Source organism: Trichosurus vulpecula, chromosome 1 (genome assembly GCF_011100635.1).
Source record: "Trichosurus vulpecula isolate mTriVul1 chromosome 1, mTriVul1.pri, whole genome shotgun sequence".
NCBI lineage: Eukaryota > Metazoa > Chordata > Mammalia > Diprotodontia > Phalangeridae > Trichosurus > Trichosurus vulpecula.
Window position 1 is genome coordinate 206,872,092 of NC_050573.1, and position 10,937 is coordinate 206,883,028.

The following is a 10,937-nucleotide window of genomic DNA, read 5'->3' on the forward strand; positions in this document are numbered from 1 at the left end:
ATGATCTATGGTTACATTGTTGTATTCTTACTGAGGTTATTAGAAGTGAATAAGCAGCCATTAGCAAATTACTTTCCATAGTAGACCACATTTTTAAGTAGAAGATGAAACAAGTGAAAAATGTGGAGACTATAACATCTGACTTTGCTTATGGTTTGTTGACCATAAAATATGCATTTGATTTAATAGAATAAAGTCACAGATAAGTGACTCTTTTCTATAACTATGTGTATGCCATATAAAATTTATTGAATTACTGATAAATACTACCAAGGTAGATAAAACAAGGGGAATTGCAGTCTCCAAACTTGTTCTGCATTGACACATGTAGGTGTATCAGTGTACAGTTCAAGTGAAAAAGGGATTCTTGTCTGCCGCAGCTTTCATGTTTGCACTTCGTGCCACAGCCTCCAACATGCAGAACCATGCCAGAGAGTTCGTGGATCTGTACATGCCATGGAAATGCTCTGCGAGCAACAGGATCATCGGGGCCAAGGACCATGCGTCCATCCAGATGAACGTGGCTGAGGTTGACAAGGTTACAGGCAGATTCAATGGCCAGTTTAAAACCTATGCAATTTGTGGAGCAATTCCTAGAATGGGGGAATCTGATGACTCTATTCTCCGACTGGCAAAAAATGATGGTATTGTCTCAAAGAACTTCTAATTGAAGAAATCTTGGGAAAAATGTCCTAATAAGACAGAAAAACAGAAAAAAAAGAAAAAAAGAAGAAAAAGGGATTCTTTATTGATGAATAGGATATACTGTTGGTAGATAACATTGTATTAACTCCAGAGAAGCCCAGAACACTGTAGAACCTTCTCATTGAGATCAACAATCTCTCAAAATAGATTGACCTAATTATCCACATAGGAAAAAAATAAAGGAAGAATTGGATGGAGAATTCTTGTTGTCTAGACTAGACGTGCTGCAGCAACACTCTGGAGTGTCCCAACCAGATTAAAATGTTTAACAAAATAAATAGAAACAAAATAGAATATAGACTATGTTAATATATGGTTTTCAAAGTCAATATACCTCCCACAGAAATCCTCATGCATGGTTTAGTGGCCTCTTTTCTATTTGAGTTTGACAGCACTGTTCTATACCAAAATAGTCAAGTTTAATGGACTTCTGGATTCTCTCTCTCTCTCTCTCTCTCTCTCTCTCTCTCTCTCTCTCTCTCTCTCTTCCTCTTCTATATCTGTCTCTTTCTCTCTCTCTCCCCTTTCTCCCGCTCTTCTCTCTCTCTGTCTCTCTCTCTCTCTCCTCTAGTCTTCAATGAATTCAAGTTGAGGTTCTCCTAAAAAGCAAAGATAAAGCACATAGTGGTTATGGTCAGGTTGCCATCAGAGAATTACAAATGGTATAAAATATGTGATGAAAGAAAGTGATTAAAAGGAAGATGGGCTTGTCACAAGATGTGAGTGAGGGGTAATATATGCATACTTCATACAGAACTTCATGGTGCTAATATACTCTGTTGGCATCATCTCAGTATCAAGAGAACTTGAGGAAGGGCTGTATCATGTTGATTAGAACTTCTGCAGTGTAGTTCTGAGAGGATATGAACAAGAATCATACAGAACAGAAACGCATGGATAGATGATAATATGCCTCACTGAAGGGAATGTGCACCTCAATTAGATAAGAAACCCACTGGAATATTAAAAAAGCAGTGATGAGAGTAATGAGTTATCTAATATAAAACATAGAGGGGTAAATTTTTCAAATTAGCAGTTACTATTTAAGCAGACTATCAGGGAAAACTGACAAATAGACATTAGTTTATGCCACTGAATCTCAAAGAACAATAGCTGTTTTATACTATGACCACCTGCAAATAAACTAAACTATATATAGGAGTTTAGTTAAGCATTTTTTGAGCATCTGTGTGGCATGGAGTGTTTTATGATTCATTAGAATTATACTATACTGATATAGCATGCTGTATGCCCTTTGTGAATTATAGGACCATTTCTATAAGTGATGTGTAGTTCCCTTAGGTTTGGTGTATAGAATATATTTTTCTTTTATAGGGTTAGGCTTGCAGTCCAATCTGAGGACTGCTTTGCCTAGAATATGATTTATTTAATTCAAGTCTTTGGGCCAATTTACTATGACAAATTAACGTTGTGTTAGAAAACATAAATTTCTCTCACTGACCAAAGCACATTTCTTTTAGAAGCAATGAGGTCTCATATTTTTGAGAAACTAATGCAAATTTAGTCAGTAAGTAACAAGCATTTATTAAGCCCTATATGATATAGCACTGTGTTAAATGCTGGGAATGCAAATACAGGTAGAATGACAGGTCCAGATATCAGTTATTTACATTCTAATGGGGGAAGAGTACACATAAAAGGAAGTTGGAAAGGGATAGGGGAGGGGAGAATTTCAGAATATTAACCTACACCAAGGGTAATTAACATAGGTTGATACAAATATTTTGTCTTGAGCTCTCTTTTTTCCTCTCTCCCTTTTTCTCTCACTTCTTTTTTCACCTCTTTTCTCTCTCTTATCCCTTCCTTCTCCCACCTTTCATCTTCTCTGTTCTTCTTTCATCTCTACTCTGCTCTTTCTTCTCACCTTTCTATATGATTTGGTTTAAATTTGATACTAGTTGGATGGCTTCAATTTTTATCTTTATGGAGATGATATGCAAATTTACATATTGCAGCCTATACCTCCATTCTAAGAATTTCCTTCCCACTTTTCAATATCTCCACCTAGATATTCCATAAGAATCTCAAAGTCAACCTCTTCAAAGTGACATTCATTCCTTCTTCCCTAAACACATTCCTTTTTCAAATTTACTTTTTCTGTTTCAAGCATACTACCATTTTTCTGTTGTCCTATTTGCAACCATAGAAGCCTCTTTGATTCTCCCCTCTACTTCTTCCCCCAATGGCCAATCAACTTTCAAATCTTGTTATTTCTATGTCCATAATATCTCTTGATTCCCCTTCTCTACTTTGAAAAACTTCTATCCTAATTTAGGTCTTAGCTCTTGCTAAGACTAAAATAAACTTTCAATTAGTTGTCTTTCCTCTAGTCCCTGTCTCTATTCCATCCTCTGAACAAGTGCCTAATAGATATTCTTAAAATACAGGAAAGAGACAAAAAGAGAAAGAAAAAAAGAGAGTGAGAGAGTAAGAGAGACAGAGAAACAGAGAGAGAGAGAGACAGATGGACAGAGACAGAGACAGAGAGAAACAGAGAGGCAGAGAGACAGAGAAAGAGAGTGAGAGAGAGAAGGAGAGAGAGATAGAAAGAAAGTGATGGGGTGATGGAACCTGGACCCTTAAAAGAAAAAAAGAATCATGTCTTTGAAGGCAACCCAGTCCATGAATTTTCCCATACATAACAGCAGTCCAGATCACTGGTAGGCCTCTGCCTAAGGCACCTGGCCCATCCCAGCCCACCTAGGTCACTAAACAAGTGATCACTTCACAGTCCTTTCACAGTAGCTCTTGGCACCACGGACTACTTACTACTCTTTAATGCCATCCAGACCCTTTCACTGTCCTTTTTGTATATAAGCATAAGTTTCACCCCCAATAAATTTCAGATTCCCTAAGAATCCACCCCTCCCCTCTCAGCTGAGTTCTCCTTCCCTTCTCCCAGGTCCCCTCCTGGGCCCCACCCCTTCTCCACCCCTTGGCCTCACACCCTCCTTAAAGTAAGATATGGGAGGAATTCAGCACTTCCCACTCTCCACCCTCCCCAATCCAAAGATGGCCCTAGAGGCATGAAGCATAGGTTAAATGTAAATGGAGGAGAGGAAGTACCATTCTGAGAAGTGTAGCCACATGGGAAAATGAAGGTCACAAAATTCCTTCCCCAAAACCTTGTGAACTGCAAAGAAAAAAAATCAACTTTTGAATAAAAGCATTTGTCTTCACCTTCCTCCTATTCTTCCCTCAAGTAGATTTAATTCTTACATAGAGGGAGCTTATATTAGAGAAAGATATGGCAAGGTACTTGACAGCTGTGTGTCTGTCACTGTGAGCATTCTTCATTCCCTGGATGTGATGATAAGTGGGGAGGAATTTGATGGAGAGATAGGTAAGATAAAAAAAAAAAAGCAGCTTTCTAGGTCTACCTAAACTGATTAGGTTCTGATTTTTTTCTTTATTTCAATTATTGAGAATTTCAACAAATAAGCAAATGTCTGCATCTCAAATCTGAATGTAATGATATAGAAGATCATAAGGACAGTTATGAAACATGATGGCTAGAGTATAGAGCCCTTAACTTGGGAATACCTGAGTTAAAAAGCTCCAATATTTACTATCTGTATGACCCTAGGCAAGTCATTTAACCTCTATTTGCCTCAGTTTTCTTTTCTGGAAAATGTCATAATAGCACCTACCTCCCTGGGTTGTTGTGAGGATCAAATGAGATAATATGTAAAGCACTTAGCACAGTGCCTGGAAAATAATAAGCACCATATAAAAGTTAGCTATTATTCATAAGCAGTTTTTACATGGCGTTATTTTTATATCAACACAGACAATCAAGAGTTTAATTTTAATTCATTAACTTTTTAAATTATTAATTGAAAATTTGTTTTTACATCATGTTCATTTCATATTTTGTTATTTAAGTTGGTATTAAATTGATGGAATGAAAAACATCTGGAGGAGGATTCAGAGAAAGCAAAAGAAGGAAGGCTGGTAGAAGGCAGCAGTAGAGGCATTCTTGGAGAAGGGAGGGGCTTATTTCTCACTGGGGCCCCTGATGGTTGCTGTCCTTTGTGTCTCCTTGAAGAGGACTAAAATTGTTGAGGTTTTGGGGTGCTGGAACCCCAAAATAGCTACACCTGAGTCCTGTCTGAATGAATTCAACACAAGCCTTATTTCAGCCAAAGAAAAACAAAGTTTATTAAAGATCTGCCACATTGGGTAGACTTAAAGAATTTGAGCATTTGTATGCCAGTGGGCCAGATCCAATCTGAGCTCTTTCATGGAAACAAGATGGATCTTATATACAGAAAGACTGGGAGGGATCTAAGGGTGGTCAAGTAGTCTGGGGTGGCGGGAGGTGGGGTCCAGGGAGGATCTTGAGGAGGAGTCTAAGAAGGAACTTGATGAGACTGGGGTGACTAGAGGTCAGAGGCCAGGAACCAAGATAAGATTAAGGGTGGGAAGTAGCCAGAGGCAATCTGGAGATAACAGAAAATGGAGGGCGAGGCTAGGTTAAGGATAACAGAGAATGAGGCATAGAGATAATAAAATGGTTATAGCCTCAGGTGAAAGCCAGATCAAGTGGGAGGATTTGAGGAAGGTCAAAGGGGGTTCCCAGAGGCTGTACCCCATCAAAATGACATCATTATGTGTCCGGCTGCTATTGATAAGACCAATATGAGCTCTGAAGGCTCCAGTACAAGTCAGGTACAAATAGTCCATATGAATGTTTAGAATGGAGATGTCTCTAAATTTGTGCATGTCATGTTTCTTTTGAACTACTGCAATTCTGCTTTGCTCATAGAGCATAGCACCTTATTTGATGAGGGCATGCAATGCTGGGTGGTCCTGTGTCAGTGTCCCCATGACTCATTATTGATTCCAAAGTTCTTCAGAGAGACCTAGAGACTGTTCTTGTATTGCTTCTTCTGGTCTCTGTCTGAGCACTTGCACTGGTGTGTTTGGGAGGTTCTGAAGGAAAGTGTGAGAAAGTAGAAGTATTAGGCTATCTACCAAAAGGAAGATCTATAAACCACTGTGTGATGTCATTGTTGTGCTATGCCAGTTTACTGAACCACTTCCATTTGAATTGTCTTAGGAAGATTCTAAAGATCACTGGCAAGATAAAGCACTGGATACTGAAGTCATTTCTCTGATAATTCTGGAATTTGGCTACAATATTCCTTGGTGTTTTAAATTTGGGTTCTCTTTCAGTAGGTGATCGGTGGATTATTTCAATGACTATTTTACTCTCTGGTTCTAGGACCTCAGGGCACTTTTTTTTTTAATGATTTCTTGAAAGATGCTGTCCAATCCTCCCGCCCCCCTTTTTTTTCATCATGGTTCTCAAGTACAGTAATAATTCTTAAATTATCTCTCCTGGATCAATTTTCCAGGTAAGTTGTTTTTCTAATGAGATACTGTCTTTTCTTCTATTTTTTCATTCTTTTGATTTTGATTGACTGATTCTTGGTGTCTCATAAAGCCATTAGCTTCCACTTGCCCAACTCTTAATTTTTAACAAATTGTTTTCTTCAATTAGCTTTTGTACCTCCTTTTCCTTTTGGCCAATTCTACTTTTTAAGGAGTTGTTTTCTTCAATGTACTTTTTTCCATTTTGTCAATCGTATGTTTAAATTTTTCTTCTACCTCTCTTATTTGACTTTAAAATCCTTCTTGAGCTCCTCCAAGAAGGGTTTTTGGGCTTGAGACCAATTCATACTCCCTTTTGAGTTTTGGTTTGTGGGTATATTGAACATGGTGTCCTCTCTTGGATTTGTGTTTTGTTCTTCCCTGTCACCAAGATGTTTCTCTATGGTCATTGTTTTCTCTTTGATTCTTCTTGCTAATGTTGTTTGCCTTTTTTCTGGCTTCTAAATTTGATCTCTGCTTCTGGGGCCCAGGGACCACTACCCCAGACTACTTGTGCTTGGGGTTAGGGGCCTGGTTACTAGTGTTCTGTGGTGGGGCCACAGGTGTTGGCAACTGGATGTTGTAGTGGTCTGGTAGTTTACCTGGTGCTGAGCTGGAGCTGCTGGTGGTGACTGGTGTGTGTTTGGTGTTTGCACTTAACTGCTCCACCACCCTTGGGCTCAGGATCTCCTGCTGGTTTGCTGAGGTGGGGCTTGCTGCTGGCTTGCTAGATTGCCTCCTCCTGTACAGGTCTCCTTCAGCCACAGCAAGAGGGACCTTTCCCATTAATCCCAGTCTCCTGAGCTAAAAGACTGCTGTATCCTATCTTTCTGTTGTCTCCATTATTGGAGGATTTTTTTCTTGGGGCAATAATCTCTGGGTTTTTCAAATTTTATAAGGGAGGGTGAGAGCAACTTACTGCTTACTCTACCATCTTGGCTCCTAAAAATTTAAATAGATGACTTTCAAACATTCAGTTTTTAGCCTGATAGCTCCAGCTGAAGTCTTTTTCATTGTGAATGCCAAACATATCTTTGCCTCAAAAACTATTTTATAGATAACTCACACTAAGTCTCTATACCATCTCTGGGGGACCCAAGCCAGGGTCTGGGGAGATGTGGAGGTTTGAGCAGAATGCCTGAGAATTTGATATTTCCCAAAGTTTCTTCATTGTGATCATCAAAGAAGCATTAAGCAACGATATGATTATTTGACCCTTATTCTGGGTAAGATCCCAGGGGGAAATGAAAAGAGAAAAACAACTGATTTTGGATGCAGGCTCTGATCAGGTAGGGTTGAAGGAATGGGTTCCATATCCATCTATTGCAGGGGGCAACAGAGGCCATGACAAAGCAAGTAGCACACAATCACACTTGATGAATATCTCCTTCATTTCCAAATATGTCTCCCCTCTCCAGATATTCACCCTTTGTATCAAAGATGTGAAAGAGAGTGAGAGACAAGGAAAGACACACAGAGAGATAGAAACCAAATCAGAGTCGAGAGGAGAAACAAAGAGAGTTAGAGAAAGCAGAGAGAAGAGAGACAGAGACAGATACAGTAGCAGAGGCACAGAAATAGAAACACACACGCACACGCACACACACACACACACACACACACACACACACACACACACACACACACAGAGAGAGAGAGAGAGAGAGAGAGAGAGAGAGAGAGAGAGAGAGAGAGAGAGAGAGGAATTGTACAAAACCAACATATCAACCAAGTCTGACTGTATATGTAATATTGTACACCAATATCCTCTTAATTCTGCAAAGAAGGGAGAGAGGTACATATTCCCTCTGTTCTTTGGGGCTAAGTTTGATCATTACGAGTATGTGTAACTCAGTTTCTTAATGGACATTAATTAATTTTATGCTGTGTTCAAAGCATGGTGCTGGTCACTTGTTATGGTCCAGTCAGCGTACATGCACATAGAAGCTTCTTGATTAGTTTTGGACAGAACAATTTTTAGTACAGTGTAGATATAAGAGTGAGAACAGAATGCCATTCTGTGTCCCTTCCCCAGTTCAGTGTCTGCTTGAGCATGTCCCATTTTAATTAGAATTAATATTTTTCTTGTCCTTCTCCCTGCCCCAAACCTCTTTGGTGGACACAGGCCAACATCATAACAGACTGATAAGCAGACATATACACGTACTGTTCTATAATCCCAGCATTCTGCTTGGTTACCAATATGATGCAATTTATTAGTCATTTCCAGGGATAAATTGTAATTAAATGTGAATGTATGATGATATTATCACTAATGATGGAAATACAGATTTAATATTTGCAAGTTGTTTGAGAGAAGGTGTCCAGTAATTACAAAAATGATTAGTGTTTGCTTGCTGTCAAGCTATCACATAACCTGAGTGGGCATTAAGGATTTCCAGAATTTGTAGACTCATATGAGGGTCATCCTGCCACAGAAATGATAACTGAGATATTCTTGATTTGTTGATAAGGGCTACTGTGGACCTTACAGTGAAAGGAGCTTTTATTTGTAAAGGGAAATTGTTCAGTGTTGACACCGAAGCTCTTACCCAGGTGCTAGGCAGATTTCCCAAGACAATCACATTGCTTTGAGTGAACAAAGCTTCCACCATTGTACTATCTGGAGGGTTGGGTGGGGAGAGGAGGAACTGACAAGAATGGACTTGGATTTTATTAATCCCTAGCAAATCAAATGAAATTCCACTCACATGCAAAGAGACGGATACCTAGTAGTGCCTTTTTGGTGCTGTTTGCTCTGTCTTTGCTCTCAGTGAATAATATTGTTTTTTTTATTTTTTTATTTTTTTTGATGAGAGTCACTTGCTCCTTTGGTCTATATTATTACTGGGTCTTAAGCAAGCATATATCAATCAGTCAACTAAGAAGTATTTATTAGAGCTTAACATGTGTACTGTGATAGATACTGCACCATAACTACAAACAAATGAAACATTGCCCACAAAAATGAGTTGACATTCAAAAAAGTATAAGTAAGTAGTTAGTGGCACAGTGGATAGAGTACTGAAGCTGCAATCAGGAAGACTTTAATTCAGACTTGGCCTCAGATACTAGCTATGTGACCCTGGACAAGTCCTTGGTCTGCTTCACTTATCCTCATCTATAAAATGGCAAATGATAATAATTATCTCTCAGGGTTTCTGGGAGAATAAAATGAGGTATGTGTAAAGTGCTTTGTAATACCCAATGCATCATATAAATTCTAGCTATTATTTTAATTCCACATATAAAAATCTTATAATTTAAATTTATGAATATAGTTATAAACTATGAATATATTATATATACAAAGTGAATGAATATGGATATACAAAATAGTTAAATACAAGGTTTTTTTTTTTTGAGAGAAAATGTACTATAGCATTTGAGAAAGACTTTATGCAGAAGATGGCTCTTGGCTTTATAGGTTACATGTTAAGGCTTAATAATTTTCTTTCAGGTATAATTCAGGGTCAAGGCATCTAGGAGGTGCTGTGGATAGGGCACAAGAACTGGAGTCAATAAGAACTGAGTTCAAATGTGACTTCAGACATTTACTTAGTTGTATGACCCTGGACAAGTCACTTAACCTTGTTTGAACCAGTTTCCACATCTGCAAAATAAGCTGGAGAAGGTAATGGCAAACCAACCTAGTATCCTTGCCAAGAAAATCCCAAATGGGGACATGAAGAATTGGGCATGACTGAACAACAAAAATAACTATGTAAATGCATAGTTTGTAAGCTAAAAATTAAAATGTTTTTATTGTGTGGTTAACACAACTAGTCAACAAACATGAAAATTTACATATACAAAGAACAAAACATAAAAATTTGACATTTTTGTCTCTGAAATTTTTGTTTCAAAAGTTTTTTTTTTCCTTTTTCTCCTTTGCTTGTCTCTCCACTGAAACACCACTCTAAGAAAATGATAGCTTCTTTTATTGTCGTTCTTAGGATAATCAACAATACCTGAACTAGATAGAATGTCTGCCAGGAGATTACTGCCATTTCTCAAGGTCATTCACTAACTGCTATCCTTAGAATATTTAAGAAAATCTGCTCGTCATAGCTTCTTTCCAGATTAAATAGTCCAAATTTGCTAATCAGTTGAGAACAGGCCAATTATGATATACCTTCCAATAAATCCTCTGGGAATATATGTTAATAGTCCATTTGTTAGTAATACTTCTGACAAGCCTTGGGTTGGCTGTATTATGGACAGGTATAAGTTACTAGAGATCCTGAGAGGTACATTCCTTCAATATAGTTATCCCTTCCACATCATCAGGCAGGAGTGAGGGTTGGGGTTAGGGGTGAGGAACCCCCACAATCGAGAAAATCTGCATACATTTTTTTGGCTTTTCCTTCATAGCAGAGAAAAAGTCGGATTTTTTCTTTGTGAGGTGTTTACAATATCTTATCGTAAAATTTTTGTTGGTATATAAAACTATATATTATATTTTAGGTATTTATGAATTTCTAAACTTTTTCTGTGTTGTCTGCTAGCCTTTTCATTCTGTCTGCAGTTTCCACGGAACTCCCCCAAAATTCCTATCTGATTTCTTATGCTGACCCTCAATATATTGAAACTCCAATGGGGAAAGTTGTGATATGGAAATGATAACTGTATATGGAAGAGAGAGTGCTAATGAAGGATCAAAACTGGAGGGTTTTGTTTTAATGTTTCAGGAGACACAAACAGAACATACTCAGAGTAAGCCTGTGGTGGTGTTTTCCTCCATCAATATGGAGCAGGAACTGACCGTTGTCACTGCAACACAGTTTCAGGGTAACGAGGGTGACATGGAATCAGCAATTTCCCCTATTCACACC

At 38.3% G+C, this 10,937-nt stretch overlaps 1 protein-coding gene across 1 annotated transcript; it reads left to right on the top strand.

Annotated features, from left to right (window-relative positions):
- The first annotated feature begins 415 nt into the window (after positions 1 to 415).
- LOC118834559 (40S ribosomal protein S21-like) lies at positions 416 to 667 on the top strand. Its single transcript, XM_036742011.1, has one exon. The coding sequence runs from the start codon at positions 416 to 418 to the stop codon at positions 665 to 667; it is 252 nt and encodes an 83-aa protein (XP_036597906.1).
- The last annotated feature ends 10,270 nt before the right edge of the window (positions 668 to 10,937 follow it).

Excerpts from the sequence above, each read along its gene's own strand:
- LOC118834559 (XM_036742011.1), top strand. The coding sequence starts at position 416 with ATGCAGAACCATGCCAGAGAGTTCGTGGATCTGTACATGCCATGGAAA.